General features: G+C 40.6%; 2 protein-coding genes across 2 annotated transcripts; both read right to left on the reverse strand.

Annotated features, from left to right (window-relative positions):
- Positions 1-9,453: 9,453 nt before the first annotated feature.
- On the reverse strand, positions 9,454-20,749 carry LOC311341158 (uncharacterized protein; the record flags this gene model as incomplete). Its single annotated transcript, XM_084466048.1, is given in 8 exon segments — positions 9,454-9,486; positions 13,179-15,717; positions 15,822-16,032; positions 16,215-16,358; positions 16,361-16,395; positions 16,469-16,604; positions 16,764-16,841; positions 17,479-20,749. Coding segments are annotated over 8 exon segments (6,447 nt in total).
- A 242-nt stretch (positions 20,750-20,991) lies between these two features.
- Positions 20,992-24,142, reverse strand: LOC311341160 (uncharacterized protein; the record flags this gene model as incomplete). Its single annotated transcript, XM_084466049.1, has 2 exons — positions 20,992-21,002; positions 21,235-24,142. The coding sequence occupies 2 exons, from the start codon at positions 24,140-24,142 to the stop codon at positions 20,992-20,994; spliced, it is 2,919 nt and encodes a 972-aa protein (XP_084322175.1).
- Positions 24,143-24,506: the final 364 nt, after the last annotated feature.

Consider the following 24,506-nt stretch of genomic DNA (forward strand, 5'->3'; position numbering starts at 1 on the left):
ACAGCAAGTCTGATATTTGATAATGGAACATCTATTTGTTGATCTTTGAAATTAAATGTAAAAGAGTCTGGTGAATCTGGTCGGACCTCATCAAACAACTCTTCGGTACAGAAGCCAAATAATTCTGGGTCAGATGCCATGGACTGAGATGATGAGGGTCTCCCGTCAAAGAATCCCAAGTAATAGTCACAATGTTGACGCTCAAGTGGCACAAAGGTATTGTCAGAACAGACACAACTTAGATCAACAGATGTTACTGATTCTGGGGAAGATGGTCTCAACTCTGCTAACCAGTTCTGAACAAGGGAAAAATCTACATCTGAAGAAATTAATTCTGCAGAGAAGGGCCTGATATCAACCACATGTTCCAGTTCAAAGTTAGATAGAACTGACGTTGGAGAATCAGGCCTTATCTCTTCAAACAGATATTCAAGACAAAGATCATTACGTTCGATATCTGAAGCTGCTGATACCGGAGAACTTGATCTATTTGCTGAGTACTCAACAACATACTCACAGTACTGGGGCATGAATTGGGGAACAGGTGAGTCAGGAGAAAGGGATGTAAACTCATCATGAGAAGCAATAGATTCAGGGGAGTGAGGTCTCAACTCATTGACCCAATTGCCAAGGAATTCCTGTGTATCCTCATTGTCTGATGAATATATTTCACTTGAAGATGATCTAGCATCACAGATTTCCTCTTCAAGGGAATCCTCTGATTTCATTTTCAAATGACACCTCACAACATCTGCATAGGTCAAAGGTTTTGTCGATACGGCATGTCTGATATTTAATAATGGAACATCTATTTGTTGATCTTTGAAATTAAATGTAAAAGAGTCTGGTGAATCTGGTCGGATCTCATCAAACAACTCTTCAATACAGAAGCCAAATAATTCTGGGTCAGATGCCATGGACTGAGATGATGAGGGTCTCCCGTCAAAGAATCGCAAGTAATAGTCACAATGTTGACACTCAAGTGGCACATAGGTATTGTCAGAACAGACACAACTTAGATCAACAGATGTTACTGATTCTGGGGAAGATGGTCTTAACTCTGCTAACCAGTTCTGAACAAGGGAACAATCTACATCTGAAGAAATGAATTCTGCAGAGAAGGGCCTGATATCAACCACATGTTCCAGTTCAAAGTTAGATAGAACTGACGTTGGAGAATCAGGCCTTATCTCTTCAAACACATATTCAAGACAAAGATCATTACATTCAATATCTGAAGCTGCTGATACCGGAGAACTTGATCTATTTGCTGAGTACTCAACAACATACTCATAGTACTGGGGCATGAATTGGGGAACAGGTGAGTCAGGAGAAAGGAATGTAAACTCATCATGAGAAGCAATCGATTCAGGGGAGTGAGGTCTCAACTCATTGACCCAATTGCAAAGGAATTCCTGTGTATCCTCATTGTCTGATGAATATATTTCAGTTGAAGGTGATCTAGCATCACATATTCCCTCTTCAAGGGAATCCTCTGATTTCGTTTTCAAATGACACCTCACAACATCTGCATAGGTCAAAGGTTTTGTCGATACGGCATGTCTGATATTTGATAATGGAACATCTATTTCTTGAACTTTGAAATTAAATGAAAAAGAGTCTGGTGAATCTGGTCGGATCTCATCAAACAACTCTTCAATACAGAAGCCAAATAATTCTGGGTCAGATGCCATGGACTGAGATGATGAGGGTCTCCCGTCAAAGAATCGCAAGTAATAGTCACAATGTTGACACTCAAGTGGCACATAGGTATTGTCAGAACAGACACAACTTAGATCAACAGATGTTACTGATTCTGGAGAAGATGGTCTCAACTCTGCTAACCAGTTCTGAACAAGGGAACAATCTACATCTGAAGAAATTAATTCTGCAGAGAAGGGCCTAATATCAACCACATGTTCCAGTTCAAAGTTAGATAGAACTGACGTTGGAGAATCAGGCCTTATCTCTTCAAACACATATTCAAGACAAAGATCATTACATTCAATATCTGAAGCTGCTGATACCGGAGAACTTGATCTATTTGCTGAGTACTCAACAACATACTCACAGTACTGGGGCATGAATTGGGGAACAGGTGAGTCAGGAGAAAGGGATGTAAACTCATCATGAGAAGCAATAGATTCAGGGGAGTGAGGTCTCAACTCATTGACCCAATTGCCAAGGAATTCCTGTGTATCCTCATTGTCTGATGCATATATTTCAGTTGAAGGTGCTCTAGCATCACATATTCCCTCTTCAATGGAATCCTCTGATTTAGTTTTCAAATGACACCTCACAACATCTGCATAGGTCAAAGGTTTTGTCGATACAGCATGTCTGATATTTGATAATGGAACATCTATTTCTTGATCTTTGAAATTAAATGTAAAAGAGGCAAGTGAATCTGGTCGGATCTCATCAAACAACTCTTCAATGCAAGAGGCAAATATTTCTGGCTCAGATGCCATGGACTGAGATGATGAGGGTCTCCCTTCAAAGAATCGCAAGTAATAGTCACAATGTTGACACTCAAGTGGCACAAAGGTATTGTCAGAACAGACACAACTTAGATCAACAGATGTTACTGATTCTGGGGAAGATGGTCTCAACTCTGCCAACCAGTTCTGAACAAGGGAAAAATCTACATCTGAAGAAATTAATTCTGCAGAGAAGGGCCTGATATCAACCACATGTTCCAGTTCAAAGTTAGATAGAACTGACGTTGGAGAATCAGGCCTTATCTCTTCAAACAGATATTCAAGACAAAGATCATTACATTCGATATCTGAAGCTGCTGATACCGGAGAACTTGATCTATTTGCTGAGTACTCAACAACATACTCACAGTACTGGGGCATGAATTGGGGAACAGGTGAGTCAGGAGAAAGGGATGTAAACTCATCATGAGAAGCAATAGATTCAGGGGAGTGAGGTCTCAACTCATTGACCCAATTGCAAAGGAATTCCTGTGTATCCTCATTGTCTGATGAATATATTTCACTTGAAGATGATCTAGCATCACAGATTTCCTCTTCAAGGGAATCCTCTGATTTCATTTTCAAATGACACCTCACAAAATCTGCATAGGTCAAAGGTTTTGTCGATACGGCATGTCTGATATTTGATAATGGAACATCTATTTCTTGAACTTTGAAATTAAATGTAAAAGAGTCTGGTGAATCTGGTCGGATATCATCAAATAACTCTTCAATACAGAAGCCAAATAATTCTGGGTCAGATGCCATGGACTGAGATGATGAGGGTCTCCCGTCAAAGAATCGCAAGTAATAGTCACAATGTTGACACTCAAGTGGCACATAGGTATTATCAGAACAGACACAACTTAGATCAACAGATGTTACTGATTCTGGGGAAGATGGTCTTAACTCTGCTAACCAGTTCTGAACAAGGGAACAATCTACATCTGAAGAAATTAATTCTGCAGAGAAGGGCCTGATATCAACCACATGTTCCAGTCCAAAGTCAGATAGAAGTGACGTTGGAGAATCAGGCCTTATCTCCTCAAACAGATATTCAAGACAAAAATCATTACATTCAATATCTGAAGCTGCTGATACCGGAGAACTTGATCTATTTGCTGAGTACTCAACAACATACTCATAGTACTGGGGCATGAATTGGGGAACAGGTGAGTCAGGAGAAAGGGATGTAAACTCATCATGAGAAGCAATAGATTCAGGGGAGTGAGGTCTCAACTCATTGACCCAATTGCCAAGGAATTCCTGTGTATCCTCATTGTCTGATGCATATATTTCAGTTGAAGGTGCTCTAGCATCACAGATTCCCTCTTCAAGGGAATCCTCTGATTTAGTTTTCAAAGTACACCTCACAACATCTGCATAGGTCAAAGGTTTTGTCGATACAGCAAGTCTGATATTTGATAATGGAACATCTATTTGTTGATCTTTGAAATTAAATGTAAAAGAGTCTGGTGAATCTGGTCGGACCTCATCAAACAACTCTTCGGTACAGAAGCCAAATAATTCTGGGTCAGATGCCATGGACTGAGATGATGAGGGTCTCCCGTCAAAGAATCCCAAGTAATAGTCACAATGTTGACGCTCAAGTGGCACAAAGGTATTGTCAGAACAGACACAACTTAGATCAACAGATGTTACTGATTCTGGGGAAGATGGTCTCAACTCTGCTAACCAGTTCTGAACAAGGGAAAAATCTACATCTGAAGAAATTAATTCTGCAGAGAAGGGCCTGATATCAACCACATGTTCCAGTTCAAAGTTAGATAGAACTGACGTTGGAGAATCAGGCCTTATCTCTTCAAACAGATATTCAAGACAAAGATCATTACGTTCGATATCTGAAGCTGCTGATACCGGAGAACTTGATCTATTTGCTGAGTACTCAACAACATACTCACAGTACTGGGGCATGAATTGGGGAACAGGTGAGTCAGGAGAAAGGGATGTAAACTCATCATGAGAAGCAATAGATTCAGGGGAGTGAGGTCTCAACTCATTGACCCAATTGCCAAGGAATTCCTGTGTATCCTCATTGTCTGATGAATATATTTCACTTGAAGATGATCTAGCATCACAGATTTCCTCTTCAAGGGAATCCTCTGATTTCATTTTCAAATGACACCTCACAACATCTGCATAGGTCAAAGGTTTTGTCGATACGGCATGTCTGATATTTAATAATGGAACATCTATTTGTTGATCTTTGAAATTAAATGTAAAAGAGTCTGGTGAATCTGGTCGGATCTCATCAAACAACTCTTCAATACAGAAGCCAAATAATTCTGGGTCAGATGCCATGGACTGAGATGATGAGGGTCTCCCGTCAAAGAATCGCAAGTAATAGTCACAATGTTGACACTCAAGTGGCACATAGGTATTGTCAGAACAGACACAACTTAGATCAACAGATGTTACTGATTCTGGGGAAGATGGTCTTAACTCTGCTAACCAGTTCTGAACAAGGGAACAATCTACATCTGAAGAAATTAATTCTGCAGAGAAGGGCCTGATATCAACCACATGTTCCAGTTCAAAGTTAGATAGAACTGACGTTGGAGAATCAGGCCTTATCTCTTCAAACACATATTCAAGACAAAGATCATTACATTCAATATCTGAAGCTGCTGATACCGGAGAACTTGATCTATTTGCTGAGTACTCAACAACATACTCATAGTACTGGGGCATGAATTGGGGAACAGGTGAGTCAGGAGAAAGGAATGTAAACTCATCATGAGAAGCAATCGATTCAGGGGAGTGAGGTCTCAACTCATTGACCCAATTGCAAAGGAATTCCTGTGTATCCTCATTGTCTGATGAATATATTTCAGTTGAAGGTGATCTAGCATCACATATTCCCTCTTCAAGGGAATCCTGTGATTTAGTTTTCAAAGTATACCTCACAACATCTGCATAGGTCAAAGGTTTTGTCGATACAGCATGTCTGATATTTGATAATGGAACATCTATTTCTTGATCTTTGAAATTAAATGTAAAAGAGTCAGGTGAATCTGGTCGGATCTCATCAAACAACTCTTCAATACAGAAGCCAAATAATTCTGGGTCAGATGCCATGGACTGAGATGATGAGGGTCTCCCGTCAAAGAATCGCAAATAATGGTCACAATGTTGACACTCAAGTGGCACAAAGGTATTGTCAGAACAGACACAACTTAGATCAACAGATGTTACTGATTCTGGGGAAGATGGTCTTAACTCTGCTAACCAGTTCTGAACAAGGGAACAATCTACATCTGAAGAAATTAATGCTGCAGAGGAGGGCCTGATATCAAACACATGTTCCAGTTCAAAGTTAGATAGAACTGACGTTGGAGAATCAGGCCTTATCTCTTCAAACAGATATTCAAGACAAAGATCATTACGTTCGATATCTGAAGCTGCTGATACCGGAGAACTTGATCTATTTGCTGAGTACTCAACAACATACTCACAGTACTGGGGCATGAATTGGGGAACAGGTGAGTCAGGAGAAAGGGATGTAAACTCATCATGAGAAGCAATAGATTCAGGGGAGTGAGGTCTCAACTCATTGACCCAATTGCCAAGGAATTCCTGTGTATCCTCATTGTCTGATGAATATATTTCACTTGAAGATGATCTAGCATCACAGATTTCCTCTTCAAGGGAATCCTCTGATTTCATTTTCAAATGACACCTCACAACATCTGCATAGGTCAAAGGTTTTGTCGATACGGCATGTCTGATATTTAATAATGGAACATCTATTTGTTGATCTTTGAAATTAAATGTAAAAGAGTCTGGTGAATCTGGTCGGATCTCATCAAACAACTCTTCAATACAGAAGCCAAATAATTCTGGGTCAGATGCCATGGACTGAGATGATGAGGGTCTCCCGTCAAAGAATCGCAAGTAATAGTCACAATGTTGACACTCAAGTGGCACATAGGTATTGTCAGAACAGACACAACTTAGATCAACAGATGTTACTGATTCTGGGGAAGATGGTCTTAACTCTGCTAACCAGTTCTGAACAAGGGAACAATCTACATCTGAAGAAATTAATTCTGCAGAGAAGGGCCTGATATCAACCACATGTTCCAGTTCAAAGTTAGATAGAACTGACGTTGGAGAATCAGGCCTTATCTCTTCAAACACATATTCAAGACAAAGATCATTACATTCAATATCTGAAGCTGCTGATACCGGAGAACTTGATCTATTTGCTGAGTACTCAACAACATACTCATAGTACTGGGGCATGAATTGGGGAACAGGTGAGTCAGGAGAAAGGAATGTAAACTCATCATGAGAAGCAATCGATTCAGGGGAGTGAGGTCTCAACTCATTGACCCAATTGCAAAGGAATTCCTGTGTATCCTCATTGTCTGATGAATATATTTCAGTTGAAGGTGATCTAGCATCACATATTCCCTCTTCAAGGGAATCCTCTGATTTAGTTTTCAAAGTACACCTCACAACATCTGCATAGGACAAAGGTTTTGTCGATACAGCATGTCTGATATTTGATAATGGAACATCTATTTCTTGATCTTTGAAATTAAATGTAAAAGAGTCAGGTGAATCTGGTCGGATCTCATCAAACAACTCTTCAATACAGAAGCCAAATAATTCTGGGTCAGATGCCATGGACTGAGATGATGAGGGTCTCCCGTCAAAGAATCGCAAATAATGGTCACAATGTTGACACTCAAGTGGCACAAAGGTATTGTCAGAACAGACACAACTTAGATCAACAGATGTTACTGATTCTGGGGAAGATGGTCTTAACTCTGCTAACCAGTTCTGAACAAGGGAACAATCTACATCTGAAGAAATTAATGCTGCAGAGGAGGGCCTGATATCAAACACATGTTCCAGTTCAAAGTTAGATAGAACTGACGTTGGAGAATCAGGCCTTATCTCTTCAAACACATATTCAAGACAAAGATCATTACATTCAATATCTGAAGCTGCTGATACCGGAGAACTTGATCTATTTGCTGAGTACTCAACAACATACTCACAGTAATGGGCCATGAATTGGGGAACAGGTGAGTCAGGAGAAAGGGATGTAAACTCATCATGAGAAGCAATCGATTCAGGGGAGTGAGGTCTCAACTCATTGACCCAATTGCAAAGGAATTCCTGTGTATCCTCATTGTCTGATGAATATATTTCAGTTAAAGGTGATCTACCATCACAAATTTCCTCTTCAAGGGAATCCTCTGATTTCATTTTCAAATGACACCTCACAACATCTGCATAGGTCAAAGGTTTTGTCGATATGGCATGTCTGATATTTGATAATGGAACATCTATTTGTTGATCTTTGAAATTAAATGTAAAAGAGTCTGGTGAATCTGGTCGGATCTCATCAAACAACTCTTCAATACAGAAGCCAAATAATTCTGGGTCAGATGCCATGGACTGAGATGATGAGGGTCTCCCGTCAAAGAATCGCAAGTAATAGTCACAATGTTGACACTCAAGTGGCACATAGGTATTGTCAGAACAGACACAACTTAGATCAACAGATGTTACTGATTCTGGGGAAGATGGTCTTAACTCTGCTAACCAGTTCTGAACAAGGGAACAATCTACATCTGAAGAAATTAATTCTGCAGAGAAGGGCCTGATATCAACCACATGTTCCAGTAAAAAGGCAGATAGAACTGACATTGGAGAATCAGGCCTTATCTCCTCAAACAGATATTCAAGACAAAAATCATTACATTCAATATCTGAAGCTGCTGATACCGGAGAACTTGATCTATTTGCTGAGTACTCAACAACATACTCATAGTACTGGGGCATGAATTGGGGAACAGGTGAGTCAGGAGAAAGGGATGTAAACTCATCATGAGAAGCAATAGATTCAGGGGAGTGAGGTCTCAACTCATTGACCCAATTGCCAAGGAATTCCTGTGTATCCTCATTGTCTGATGAATATATTTCACTTGAAGATGATCTAGCATCACAGATTTCCTCTTCAAGGGAATCCTCTGATTTCATTTTCAAATGACACCTCACAACATCTGCATAGGTCAAAGGTTTTGTCGATACAGCATGTCTGATATTTGATAATGGAACATCTATTTCTTGATCTTTGAAATTAAATGTAAAAGAGTCAGGTGAATCTGGTCGGATCTCATCAAACAACTCTTCAATACAGAAGCCAAATAATTCTGGCTCAGATGCCATGGACTGAGATGATGAGGGTCTCCCGTCAAAGAATCGCAAATAATAGTCACAATGTTGACACTCAAGTGGCACAAAGGTATTGTCAGAACAGACACAACTTAGATCAACAGATGTTACTGATTCTGGGGAAGATGGTCTTAACTCTGCTAACCAGTTCTGAACAAGGGAACAATCTACATCTGAAGAAATTAATGCTGCAGAGGAGGGCCTGATATCAAACACATGTTCCAGTTCAAAGTTAGATAGAACTGACGTTGGAGAATCAGGCCTTATCTCTTCAAACACATATTCAAGACAAAGATCATTACATTCAATATTTGAAGCTGCTGATACCGGAGAACTTGATCTATTTGCTGAGTACTCAACAACATACTCACAGTAATGGGCCATGAATTGGGGAACAGGTGAGTCAGGAGAAAGGGATGTAAACTCATCATGAGAAGCAATAGATTCAGGGGAGTGAGGTCTCAACTCATTGACCCAATTGCAAAGGAATTCCTGTGTATCCTCATTGTCTGATGAATATATTTCACTTGAAGATGATCTAGCATCACAGATTTCCTCTTCAAGGGAATCCTCTGATTTCATTTTCAAATGACACCTCACAACATCTGCATAGGTCAAAGGTTTTGTCGATACGGCATGTCTGATATTTGATAATGGAACATCTATTTGTTGATCTTTGAAATTAAATGTAAATGAGTCTGGTGAATCTGGTCGGATCTCATCAAACAACTCTTCAATACAGAAGCCAAATAATTCTGGCTCAGATGCCATGGACTGAGATGATGAGGGTCTCCTGTCAAAGAATCGCAAGTAATAGTCACAATGTTGACACTCAAGTGGCACAAAGGTATTGTCAGAACAGACACAACTTAGATCAACAGATGTTACTGATTCTGGGGAAGATGGTCTTAACTCTGCTAACCAGTTCTGAACAAGGGAACAATCTACATCTGAAGAAATTAATTCTGCAGAGAAGGGCCTGATATCAACCACATGTTCCAGTCCAAAGTCAGATAGAACTGACGTTGGAGAATCAGGCCTTATCTCCTCAAACAGATATTCAAGACAAAAATCATTACATTCAATATCTGAAGCTGCTGATACCGGAGAACTTGATCTATTTGCTGAGTACTCAACAACATACTCACAGTACTGGGGCATGAATTGGGGAACAGGTGAGTCAGGAGAAAGGAATGTAAACTCATCATGAGAAGCAATAGATTCAGGGGAGTGAGGTCTCAACTCATTGACCCAATTGCCAAGGAATTCCTGTGTATCCTCATTGTCTGATGAATATATTTCAGTTAAAGGTGATCTAGCATCACAGATTTCCTCTTCAAGGGAATCCTCTGATTTCATTTTCAAATGACACCTCACAACATCTGCATAGGTCAAAGGTTTTGTCGATACGGCATGTCTGATATTTGATAATGGAACATCTATGTCTTGAACTTTGAAATGAAATGTAAAAGAGTCTGGTGAATCTGGTCGGATCTCATCAAACAACTCTTCAATACAGAAGCCAAATAATTCTGGCTCAGATGCCATGGACTGAGATGATGAGGGTCTCCCGTCAAAGAATTGCAAGTAATAGTCACAATGTTGACACTCAAGTGGCACAAAGGTATTGTCAGAACAGACACAACTTAGATCAACAGATGTTACTGATTCTGGGGAAGATGGTCTCAACTCTGCTAACCAGTTCTGAACAAGGGAACAATCTACATCTGATGAAATAAATTCTGCAGAGAAGGGCCTTCTATCAACCACATGTTCCAGTTCAAAGTTAGATAGAACTGACGTTGGAGAATCAGGCCTTATCTCTTCAAACACATATTCAAGACAAAGATCATTACATTCAATATCTGAAGCTGCTGATACCGGAGAACTTGATCTATTTGCTGAGTACTCAACAACATACTCACAGTACTGGGACATGAATTGGGGAACAGGTGAGTCAGGAGAAAGGAACATAAACTCATCATGAGAAGCAATAGATTCAGGGGAGTGAGGTCTCAACTCATTGACCCAATTGCCAAGGAATTCCTGTGTATCCTCATTGTCTGATGAATATATTTCAGTTAAAGGTGATCTAGCATCACAGATTTCCTCTTCAAGGGAATCCTCTGATTTCATTTTCAAATGACACCTCACAACATCTGCATAGGTCAAAGGTTTTGTCGATACGGCATGTCTGATATTTGATAATGGAACATCTATTTCTTGAACTTTGAAATGAAATGTAAAAGAGTCTGGTGAATCTGGTCGGATCTCATCAAACAACTCTTCAATACAGAAGCCAAATAATTCTGGCTCAGATGCCATGGACTGAGATGATGAGGGTCTCCCGTCAAAGAATTGCAAGTAATAGTCACAATGTTGACACTCAAGTGGCACAAAGGTATTGTCAGAACAGACACAACTTAGATCAACAGATGTTACTGATTCTGGGGAAGATGGTCTTAACTCTGCTAACCAGTTCTGAACAAGGGAACAATCTACATCTGATGAAATAAATTCTGCAGAGAAGGGCCTTCTATCAACCACATGTTCCAGTTCAAAGTTAGATAGAACTGACGTTGGAGAATCAGGCCTTATCTCTTCAAACACATATTCAAGACAAAGATCATTACATTCAATATCTGAAGCTGCTGATACCGGAGAACTTGATCTATTTGCTGAGTACTCAACAACATACTCACAGTACTGGGACATGAATTGGGGAACAGGTGAGTCAGGAGAAAGGAACATAAACTCATCATGAGAAGCAATAGATTCAGGGGAGTGAGGTCTCAACTCATTGACCCAATTGCAAAGGAATTCCTGTGTATCCTCATTGTCTGATGAATATATTTCAGTTGAAGGTGCTCTAGCATCACAGATTCCCTCTTCAAGGGAATCCTCTGATTTAGTTTTCAAATTACACCTCACAACATCTGCATAGGTCAAAGGTTTTGTCGATACAGCAAGTCTCATATTTGATAATAGCACATCTATTTGTTGATCTTTGAAATTAAATGTAAAAGAGTCTGGTGAATCTGGTCGGATCTCATCAAACAACTCTTCAATACAGAAGCCAAATAATTCTGGCTCAGATGCCATGGACTGAGATGATGAGGGTCTCCCGTCAAAGAATCGCAAGTAATAGTCACAATGTTGACACTCAAGTGGCACATAGGTATTGTCAGAACAGACACAACTTAGATCAACAGATGTTACTGATTCTGGGGAAGATGGTCTTAACTCTGCTAACCAGTTCTGAACAAGGGAACAATCTACATCTGAAGAAATTAATGCTGCAGTGGAGGGCCTTCTATCAAACACATGTTCCAGTTCAAAGTTAGATAGAACTGACGTTGGAGAATCAGGCCTTATCTCTTCAAACAGATATTCAAGACAAAGATCATTACATTCAATATCTGAAGCTGCTGATACCGGAGAACTTGATCTATTTGCTGAGTAATGAACATCATACTCACAGTACTGGGGCATGAATTGGGGAACAGGTGAGTCAGGAGAAAGGGATGTAAACTCATCATGAGAAGCAATCGATTCAGGGGAGTGAGGTCTCAACTCATTGACCCAATTGCAAAGGAATTCCTGTGTATCCTCATTGTCTGATGAATATATTTCAGTTAAAGGTGATCTACCATCACAGATTTCCTCTTCAAGGGAGTCCTCTGATTTCATTTTCAAATGACACCTCACAACATCTGCATAGGTCAAAGGTTTTGTCGATACGGCATGTCTGATATTTGATAATGGAACATCTATTTCTTGAACTTTGAAATTAAATGTAAAAGAGTCTGGTGAATCTGGTCGGATCTCATCAAATAACTCTTCAATACAGAAGCCAAATAATTCTGGGTCAGATGCCATGGACTGAGATGATGAGGGTCTCCCGTCAAAGAATCGCAAGTAATAGTCACAATGTTGACACTCAAGTGGCACAAAGGTATTGTCAGAACAGACACAACTTAGATCAACAGATGTTACTGATTCTGGGGAAGATGGTCTTAACTCTGCTAACCAGTTCTGAACAAGGGAACAATCTACATCTGAAGAAATTAATTCTGCAGAGAAGGGCCTGATATCAACCACATGTTCCAGTTCAAAGTTAGATAGAACTGACGTTGGAGAATCAGGCCTTATCTCTTCAAACAGATATTCAAGACAAAGATCATTACATTCAATATCTGAAGCTGCTGATACCGGAGAACTTGATCTATTTGCTGAGTACTCAACAATATACTCACAGTACTGGGGCATGAATTGGGGAACAGGTGAGTCAGGAGAAAGGAATGTAAACTCATCATGAGAAGCAATCGATTCAGGGGAGTGAGGTCTCAACTCATTGACCCAATTGCAAAGGAATTCCTGTGTATCCTCATTGTCTGATGAATATATTTCAGTTGAAGGTGATCTAGCATCACAGATTTCCTCTTCAAGGGAGTCCTCTGATTTCATTTTCAAATGACACCTCACAACATCTGCATAGGTCAAAGGTTTTGTGTCCATTCCTTGACTTGTCAATCCAGTTCTTTCAATAACGCTTAACTTGTTTTCTGATGGCCATGAATGTGAGATAATGTTTGATCCTAAGAATCCAATTGTTTTAATTTCCTGCCCTTCTGATTTGCTTTGAGGTCTATTGGCTGACATCTCCATTTGGTATGTTACATTACACATTTCAGCTGGTGCTTTTATTGCTGGTCCATGTTCATCATTTGGAACAGATGATTCATGGGAATTTGCTCTGGTCTCTTCAATTTGGCAGAAAAGTCCATACCCTTCTCTGGTCACAGATTCAGGGGACTTTTTTCCTTGTTCAAAATTGTGTTCATTTAGTATTGATGAATTGTTATTCATCATTGATCTATTTTCATTTGAATCTCTTGATGATGTCATGCATTTAGATAACCACGACTCAATTAATGACTTTTTGTTCTCACCTGGTTTAGTGGATTCACATGTTGTATATCTAGGCTTCTCTTTTTCCCATGTATAATCCAACTTTTCAACAGGAGGGCCTAGTACAGCATTTGCATATGTGACTGAATTAATATCTGAACATGTTGTTGATGAACTTTGAAGCAAACCATTCCGTGGAACTTCAATGAGTGATGGAAAGGAATCTGTTAGTTCTGGTCGGTGCACCTCTACAGAATATGCTGAAGCTGGCATTACTAATACATTTGATTGTGTATTTTCTCCTGAATACCATAAAAAGTAATCACAGTGTTGACTCCTGAGCTGGGATTGGATTGGTTCATAAAGCCAGAGTTCAAGGAAGGAGAAACTGCACTGAGACATTTCAGATTCTGGTGAGGAAGATCTATCAATCTGCAACTCAATTTCAATTTCACTTTTTGAATCCACAAACTCAACTGAACTCTTCAATGATTCTTGTTCACAAGAACAATTATAATGTACCCCTGGATATGAAGATTCATCTGGACCTAAATCTGCAAACTCTATTTCTGAAAAGATTGACTCAAATGGGGAAGACTTATATTCAGAAAAAGATACTGGAAATGTTGTCAACGGTATTTGGGGGTATTGCGTGATATGTTTATCAACATGAATAGCTAAACTTGAGTCTGGGTTAGGGTTCTCAAGGTCGGGAGATAATGCTGTTCTATTCTGCAACAATTCTTCCATCCAAAACTCCTCATAGTCTATATCTATAACTGGTGTAGCTGATGCAACTCTATGTTCAACCTGAGTCTCCACGCGTGAAACTACAGGTGGACTATACTTAAGTGCTGGAGTATCAGGGGTAAATGACCTGAACTCAGTCATAGACTCGTATGGCTTTGGGGAATAAGAGCGCATATCATAAGAGCATAACACAGGGGAGAGTGAACCTATTACGTTGGCAGAACCTGCCATACCAAATGCCTGCTTTTCACTCTCTTTTTCACATATGCTAAAATAGTTACATTTGTCTTTATGTTCATTTTGTTTTGTCTGTACTGGTGAATCCAATCCGTCTGACCTAGAAGAGAGAGACCTTTTATCATCCAACAAACTTTTGCAGTCCAGAGAATCAATAATTTTGTGTCTCATATGAGTGTCATTAGGTGACAGTCTATGCATTTGTTGCTTTATTATCTTTGTTTTTAAAGGGGAAAAGCTCCTTTGAGAAATGAGGACAGGTTTGAATACGCTGGAGGTGCCCGCTTCAGGCTCAATGATATGGGATTCCTTTGCTCTGACAATTGCACCGTGCGTGTTTTGACTAAATGAGTAGGAAGGGGGGCACCTATCAGTTGAGTCAAAGACCTTCTGAAGAGTATCGCTGGTGTTCACACCATATGTTGGAATGTTCCTTTGAATATGAGCGGTCTTATTATCTCCCATGTGGTACGGAGCTGTTTTGTCACCAGGCTTGTGGCTGAAGGTTAATCTTGAAACCTCTCGGTGTTCATCAATGAAGGGTACATTTTCTCTGTGTGGACAGCCGGGCTTTGGAAATACGGGATCCTCCAGGCCTGCTACATCTGGAGATACGTTTCTTTGAGTCGGATCAGGGGCTTCTCTGTCATTTGTTGTTTTTAACTTGGTAAAAGGGGCGGTGGAGACATACGAACCAAGTTGTGCTGTATCTCTAACACCATACCAAAGCTCATTTAAGGCTTCCTCTGCTTGGTCTGATTCAGAAAGGCTTGGGCTTGGGTCTTTGATTGATAGAGGTGACGCTATTCCCAGTGAGGGAGACACCTGCCGCCAGTCAGCTGTACAACCCTCTTGGTTTGGATGGGGCCCCAAGGATTTGCAGCCTACATTTTGGACATGACTCTCTGCTGCAACTTGCAATGCTCTGGCCTCTTTGGGATCAACTGCGACCGTGTGAAAACCTTGGTGCTCCTTCCTTCTGTACTGGGGGTCATACACGTGAGATGATAACCTCCACAGTGTTGCGTCATCTGAATGGAAAGGTGGACTTACTTGCTCTTCATCGTCATTATTTGCTGATTCCCTTTTCAATAGATCCTCTGTCCACAGGCTGGGGTTCACTTCACTGAAAAGAAAAGAAGCATTTCAAAATGTATTGAGGTCAAACCTCAGGTCATGTAGCTGTGATATTAGTGTCAAATGAGCTAAATGTTTCAAGGAAATATTTACTGGGGAATCTCCAGGTCCTCCAATAGATCTCCATGCATGCTTTCTGAGTGTGTGTGAGCAATAGGCTCTGCCCAGGAAGGGATGTCTAGTAGGGATGCTACAGATAGGTCTTCTTCAGAGACAGCAGGAGGTGGTTTGCGGTCTGAATCCGTCTTTCGTACTATTCTGGGGCTGTCTACGTCCTCTTGTACTAAGGATAGGGCTACGGACACTTAGAGTGAGAAAGAAAAAGAGTGACATAAAAACATTGGAAAATGTTCACGCAGTAAAAATACAAAATAGCAACATAACAGACAGTAGTAGTTAAAATAAAAATATATACTAATGATTGAATTAATAATAATAATAATAATAATAACAATAATATATAATAATAATCAGAGGTATTGATACCTTCACTGTGATCCAGTGTCTTTTCTATCTCTGCATACGTTCTTGATGTTTGCTCTTGAATTGATTTATTCTTCTGGGTTTCAATCAGGTGGACAATGTCCATACGATTGATTTTGGTCAGCCTCTTAACCAGGCAGTCCTCTGTGAAGAATAAAGGTCATCTAATGAAGGTATGGAGCAACTGAATCATACATTACAATCTGTGCACCAGTAATCAAAAGCAACTACATAACATTTCAAGAGCCAAGCTTGATTTACCTGTGGCATGTTTGCCCTCTCGTTGGGTCCAGCGCTGCAGTAGAGCGTGGCTTTGCTCCTGGAGAGAGTTAGGATTCTCGGTCCTTACCAGCTGGATCTCTTCCTCATTGAATTCCAGCTCCCTTGCCAGTTCTGCAATGTTAAAATTAATAACGTTTTACTATTTTTCTACAGTAATCATTAGAAAGATGACAATAGTTAATCAGTAAATATTTTAGAGGTATGTTGCAAAATACAATTCAAATATATGTATATTTTTTAATCAAAATCAAGTGTGTGTTGAAGGCTTACCAGTCCAGCTGAACCCAAGAAGATCTGCAATGATTGCTAGGGTCTCCTCTTTCCTGTCAACATCATCCTGCCAATCCACTACAGAGTGCCAGAGCCAAACATTACACATTACATCATAGTACATGGGCCAACAAATGTATGTATTTCAATGTTCAAGATCTTACTTATGTACATTTCAGTTTTATTTAGATTCTGGATAATATTTCTATTGGTAAATCTGGCCTCAGTGTTATTGGCTGAATATTTGATGAATTCTCAATGATGTGAAATGGTAAAATGGCAATGCTGTAATTGTGTGATTTGTCAATGTCCAATGTATCATACAGGTTAATCAAACTATGGCAAATTCCATGCAGGTTGTAAATATAGAGTATTAGCAACATTAGCAACATTTAAGGCACATTCAAATACTCAATATAGAAGAGGGAGCACATTGAGGGGTAAAATGTCTGAAATCAATTTAGAATAGTATCAATCTTGAGATTGCACATACACATTTTGACACAAACACAAACCAAAAAAAACACTACAGGATGGAAAAAAACAATATAAAAAAATAATGACAGCCACAACACAGCACAATAAATTATAAAAAAAAACACAACACAAAAATATGGTTTGATATTGTGTTTTGAAAAAGAGAAAAAAAAGGCCTTGCTGGCAAGACGCAGAAGAAATAAATAGGAAATACGAGCCCATTAAGATCTGGTTATACCTTGCTTATACTCTGGAGATTCATCCTCGCCGAGTCTCTGCATTTGAGTTTCCACTGTATCATCCCACACGGGCCTGGATTCAAACACTTCCTCTGTTGCAGAAGGTGTTTGCATACCTGGTAAAGGTTTGGCACCAGGATTCGAGCTCTGCAAGGAAGGGCTATCATATCTGAAGATGACTGAATCTGGACTTTTGTTATCCACACTGTTCATATCCTCGGTATCCACTGAAGAACTAACAGAGGCCATTCCAGTCACAAGTATTTGCTCTTTGTTGACTTCAAAAGATTGGTCAAAGGAGTGACCTTCTGGTTCCTGTTTAGCCTTAATAGATGGACTGGACACTTCATAATTATTATCAGAATTACTTCTTTTTCCTTTTTTGTAATCTTTATCTGTACCATTGTCAGCCTCAGACCTAGTTCTGCATTTCTCATTGGCCAGTTTCTCAACATCGCATCTTTGACCATAGTCCAACGAAGACATCAGTGGCACTTTTATTGGCATTTTGGATTTGCTGTCTTCCTTATTGGTTGAAGATGGCATCTCGATGACAGAGCTTGGTTCCTCATCCTCATCCTCAGCAGAGGAATCGGAGGAATCAGGGCTTTGCTCTGAGTATACTGAGCGGGTAACTGTGGAGGTGGCCGATCGGAGATCCGCTATAGTAGAGTCGAGGTAGTCTACAGAGAAGGCTTTTGGGTTCACATCTTCACTCTGGACTTTGGTTAGACTTTCCAGAGCAGGTGGAGATCCCAATTCAACATCTATGGATGCATTAATGGTTTCTAAAGGTAGATGACTGCTCTCTGACATTTCTACCATGGTTTTAATGGAAGTTCTACATTTTGGAACAGGGACGTTATCAGTAGCACTCTGTGACTCTGGCGTTTCTTCTGAGGAAGTGTAGTAATCTTCTGCCATTACTGAAAAAACCCCATCAACAGGATGTTCTATGTGAAAGAAGGAATATTCCTCTCCTTCTTCACAGCTTCTACTTGTCATGTCTACAGCACCCCCCCGTGTCATCTCAAAGAGTTTACCTTCCTGAAATTGAAAGGGGTTAGGCGCTCCGTCTTCATGTGGTGTACGACCAGGTGAGTCAGGTGTTTTTCTCTCTTCTTCAGGGCTTAAAATATGATTGCCCTCTGCTTCAACTCGTGCATTAATGGCTGCACCATCATATTGTACTTCTTCTTTTTTCCTTCCTTGGCTTTGACTCCAAGGCACAAGATTACGTTGATCATACCCCTGGTCAGATGGGTTTTCTAAAAGAGACTTCTTAGCCACTGTCTCAATTTTATTTGTACACACCTTCTCATCCTCTTCTAAATTACGAGCTACACAAGAAGAACTCAAACCGTCTACTGAGGCTACCTCTGCATCATGTTCTGCACTATGCTCATCTTCCTCTCCGCTGGTTAACCATTCATATTGTTGTTCCCCTCTGGAAGAGAAATTTAGCTGCATTTCAGAAATGCTGGGTTGTGTCCGAAGCTGTGACTCCTGCATGCTTATACTTGAACTGATGAAAATGTTTTGTTCAGGTGTGCTCTCTGTAGTATATTCTGCAGAGACTTCCGCTTGTTTCTCTTCAGAAAATTGTTGCAAATCTCTATGTTCCACCACATCTTCACATTCAGTTTCCAATAAAGTGGAAGATTCCAAAGAATTATCACCAACTGTGATTGTGGTCTCCAGTTCCATTTCCTCAAAGGTTTTAATCTTTGATGCCATCTTAAACATTTCCTCTTCTGGGGTGAATTGTCTTCTGGTGACATTATCCTCTTCTTCATTAGCTTCAACAGGAGAGTGATCATCCATGTCTTTTGAAAGATGTTCCAAGACTTTTGCATCAGAGCTTGTCCTGTCTTCATTAAGTGTCTTTAGTGACAACAAATGTATTTCAGATTCCAGTTGTTGGGTCTTTGGTTTATTTTCCTGCCAGTTATCGCCTTTGTCAATAGTTTTGTCATAATGAAGACAGGCTTTGAGTTGGGAGGAATAGTCTTCATAGACCACTGTGTTACCTGAAATTGTCTGTGTGTCCTTTGGGTGAGTGGGACTACCTTCTAGAGAGTCTGGGCAAGGAGATTCTCTGGAGGGGCTTGCCTCTATTGAATCGGGTGAGTTTCTTGATGACTTGTCCCCCATGACAGGACTTGACTCTAGTGAGTCTCTGTGAGAAGGACGTCTGTTGGAGTCATCCAGAACTAACGTGTGCAGGTTCTCCAAGTCTACAGGCCTTTGTGGCATTTCCAAATGGCATGGTATCTCCTGAGGGTCTTCCCGGCCTTCCTCACTATCAACTATTGTCAAGGATGATTGTTGCCCACTGATGACTTCACATAAGTCCCTGGAATGTAGCGTTGTGATGGCTGTAGTTTCAAGATTTACCTCTGATGAAGTGGAGTTTTCATCTTTCTGTTTTTTCTCGTCCTCTGACATAATAGTATTTTCTGTTGAGGATTTGTGCTCAGGGTCATTTTCCTGGTAATAATCTGTCACAGGATGGTAAGGAGAAGGCTCTGCGTCAATGTAATCCCCTTGTGTCTCTTCTTTGGAAACTGCATCATCTACTTCAATTTGATCTTCTAATTGTATTTTCTCATTTGTTATTGAGCCATCGTCATCTTCCCCAGATGATTTAATGTCCCTATGATTGTCCTTTTGGACTAGGATTATTTCTTCAAATGTTTCTTTGATGAGCTCCTCTGGTGGTAGCATGTTGATTACTGGGGCCTCCTTGATCTCCTTATCCAAGTTGTCACTAAGCAATGACATCATTCCTGACATGTCCTTCTCTTTCAGAGAGTGGCGATGGGAGATGTTTTTCTCAATGCATACCTCCTGGAATGCCATTTCCTCTACTGAAGCTGACATCAACGCTTCGACCTCTACGTCATCAATGGATTTTCCATGACACTCTTCACTCACTACTATTTGTGTCATTTCAACGGAGGCTGAAGTAGTTATATCTCCTAAATCAACACTGTCTCTACCATGATTCTTTTTAGGGAGGATGACTTGTTCAAAGATCTCCTGGATAACATCCTCTTCTGGGGGCCTCTCAAGCACTGGTCGCTCAGATATCTGTTGGTTTAAGTCCTCACTGAGCAATGACAGCATGCCTGACATGTCCTTCTCTTTTGGAGAGTGGCAATGGGAGAAGTCTTTCTCAATGCGTACCTCCTCGAATGCTTTTTCCTCTACAGAGGCCAACATCAACTCTTTGACCTCTACATCATCATCAACCCTGTTTTCAATCATCTCCTCTAGGACACTACTCACTACTTTCTGTGTTATTTCTGCTGCTGAAGTAGTTCTATCCTCTAAATCAACACTATGTTCTAGGCCTGTATTTTCATCTGTTGCATCATTATTCTCAAAAGATAATTTTAGGTTGTCTCTATCATTATTCTTTTGAGGGAGGATGACTTGTTCAAATGTCTCCTGGATAACATCCTCTTCTGGCTGACTCACAACCACTGGGGTCTCATATACATGTTGGTCTAAGTCCTCACTGAGCAATGACAGCATGCCTGACATGTCCTTCTCTTTCAGAGAGTGGCGATGGGAGATGTTTTTCTCAATGCATACCTCCTGGAATGCCATTTCCTCTACTGAAGCTGACATCAACTCTTCGACCTCTACGTCATCAATGGATTTTCCATGACACTCTTCACTCACTACTATTTGTGTCATTTCAACAGAGGCTGAAGTAGTTATATCTCCTAAATCAACACTGTCTTTACCATGATTCTTTTTAGGGAGGATGACTTTTTCAAAGATCTCCTGGATTACATCCTCTTCTGGGGGCCTCTCAAGCACTGGTCGCTCAGATATCTGTTGGTCTAAGTCCTCACTGAGCAATGACATCATGCCTGACATGTCCTTCTCTTCTGGAGAGTGGCAATGGGAGAAGTCTTTCTCAATGCGTACCTCCTCGAATGCTATTTCCTCCACAGAGGCTGATGTAAACACTTTGACCTCTGCATCATCAAGTGTATTTCCACACCCCTTTTCACCACTCTCTATAATTTGTGTTATTTGAACTGTTGCTGAAGTAGTCTTATCCTCTAAATCAACACCATCTATTACTGCTTTTTCCTGTGTTGTATCTTTATCCTCACATGAATATTCAAAGTTATCTACCCCACGATTCTTTGGGACAACAATAACCTGTTCAAATGTGTCCTTGGTACTATCCGGTTCTGGCTTCCTACCAACCACTGGTGTCTCATATACATGTTGGTCTAAATCCTCACTGAGCAATGACAGCATACCTGACATGTCCTTGTCTGTTGGAGATTGGCGATGGGAGATGTTTTTCTCAATGCGTACCTCCTGGAATGCTATTTGCTCCACAGAAGCTGACGCAAACCCTTTGACCCCTGCATCATCATCAGCCCTGTTTTCACGACTCTCCTCTAAGTCACCACTCTGTACTATTTCTGTTATTTCTGCTGCTGAAGTAGTTCTATCCTCTAAATCCACACTATGTACCAGGCCTGTCTTTGCATCTGTTACATCTTTATCCTCAAACGATAATTTTAGGGTGTCTCCCCCACGATTCTTTTTGGTAAGGATAACCTGATCAAATGTCTCCTGGATAACATCCTGGTCTGGCTGATGAGCAATCAGTGGCCTGTCTGCTATAAATTGCTCCAAGTCGGAGCTTAGAAGGGTCAACATTCCAGTCATATCTTTCACTTGTGTAGATGGTTGATTAAAAATGGTTCTTTCAATACGAGTCTCTGTGAATTGTGGTTCCTCTACCAAATCCATAGATGCTGACGTGGTATCTTTGGGACTACTCCCTGCTTCTTCTGCTTTTTCTTTTGTTGTAGAATGATGTTCCTCAGTCCTGACTGTTAACTTTTCCTTTTTAGTGCCCTTTGCTAAAACGACTTCTTCAAATGTCTCAGTAATGATGGTTTCCTTTGCCCCGTCTGACCGATGGTCTGCAGGTCTTGCCTCTAGGTACTGGTCCAGATCACGGTTCAGAACGGACAACAGACCTGACATATCCTTTGTGGCTGTGGCTGTCTTGTGTGATACGTTCCTTTCTACATAGACTTGCTGGAGATGTGGTTCCACTGTATCTATTATAGTGTCTGCTGTTGACTTTTCCTTCTCCATATCGTCAACCTCAGTTTTCTCTGAATAGTAGGCTTTCTTTTCATTAATATCTGATGGCCCTTGATGTTTGGTACCTTCATCACTTACATGGTTATCCGTGCTCTGTGCGGTTTCCTGGCGTGCATTTGATTCAACTCTGCCTTCAGGTGTGTCAAGCTGATGGAATCCATCCATCACTCTTGTTGTCTGCTTGAACAGTTGATACTCTGGACTTTCCTCCAGCTCAGCCTTTATGGCTGCACTGAAATCTTCCGAGGGTCTGCGATCAGGGCTTATCTGCATGTCTTCACATGGCTTACGGTCACTGCTTAGACTAACACATCCATTGTTGGACTGCGCTTGACGTGTATCCACTTTTAAGTCTGCCTCCACATGAGAAAAGCTTGACGTATCTTGTGATTCCTCAGAGTCCTCTCTTGAGACATTCGAAGTTGAGCTCGTTGTAACAGCCATGACTTTATGTTCAAAAAGGCCGGTTTTGTTTTTTGAAGGATCCTGTCCAGTCTGGAATGCTTTCATCAATTCTCTAACAGACATAGTCTCCTCTAATCTTTCTGTCTGCGACCTGGGGGATTTGGGCGACTTTGGGACTTTAGGAAGTTCCGGCATGTCTGATTCCATCCTCCCTGTGGAAATCATTGGTTTTACATGTGGGACTGATGGTTGTGTCGTTTTGAGTTCTTCCTCTTCTTGCACCATTTTCTGTAATGCCTTAACCCTTTCTTTTATGGATCCTATTGATGTTTCAACAATGAAGGGAGATGTCGGAGGCTCCATGGATATGCTTTGTGCCAGGCCAGTCTCAGCCAATATCATATCCCCGTCCAGAGACTCCACAGAGCCCATTCTTTCCATCTCACCCTCAGAGCTGCTGCATCCCGATTGATCTCTTTCTTTGAGTTTCCTACGGATAGGTTTTTTGATGTCTGGAGGGCGCCTTTTGCCATCAGACCTCAATTCCATTTGTTCAACCCTGTCCTGAATGAGGTCATCTTTAGAGGACATAATGGCAATAGGTAGCTGTTCAAGGCCCTGGTCCATATCGCTGCTTCGGTATGAAGTAGTGCCTGACATGTCCCTGACCTCTGTAACACTTTTAGAAGAGGGTTTTCTCTCGATGAATGCATCCACCCTTGAGTCTGAGATTACCACCCACTCCACACCTTCTACAGAATGTTGGACAACCTTGCTTCTGTCCTGTTTCTCATTATATTGTTCAATTTTCTTTAAATGTTCTCCCACCACTATCTTCTCAACACTGTTTGCCCCTATTCTGTCTCTATTTGTTGAGGTATCCACGTCTTGTGTTGTCAATATAGCAGACATCTTAATGAGATCATGTTTTATCTCAAACACGTCTGAAAGAAGGTCAGGGCTTGCGAGTGTAGCTGGGTCTACAGGGTGGATTGTTTGAAAGGAGAATGTCTCAGTGGATTCCGTTTCATCATCTTTCATTGGAAAAAATTTAACCAAGGAGGGCAAGAACGCAGGGGAGAAATTAAGTAGGAAAAAGAGAGACATCGGAAAATTGTGGTCAAAGCAGTGGCATAAAAAGTATCTTCAGTTCAGAGTTCAGTTCATTAGATGAAGAATGAAAGGTCACTTCAGAAGAACAATATGCGACAAAGTGTTCCAGATGCGTTTGTTTTGGGGAGAGGGCTTAAGCAAAGCAGAGGAGTAACATAAAGGATAGGATATGGGCAAGGAAAACCTTGAGTATCTATCGCCTATGTTTGACTACATGTTTAAAATACAAGTTAGAATCCCGAGAACCAGAGTAAAACACATGAACCTTGAGGTGAAACAAACAGACAAGAAGAAGAATGGATGACAGACAGGAAACATCTCAAGATTGGTGTTTACATGAAGATACATGTCTTCTTAA

The sequence above is a fragment of the Micromesistius poutassou genome (assembly GCF_964030765.1).
Source record: "Micromesistius poutassou genome assembly, chromosome: 3".
Taxonomy (NCBI): Eukaryota; Metazoa; Chordata; class Actinopteri; order Gadiformes; family Gadidae; genus Micromesistius; species Micromesistius poutassou.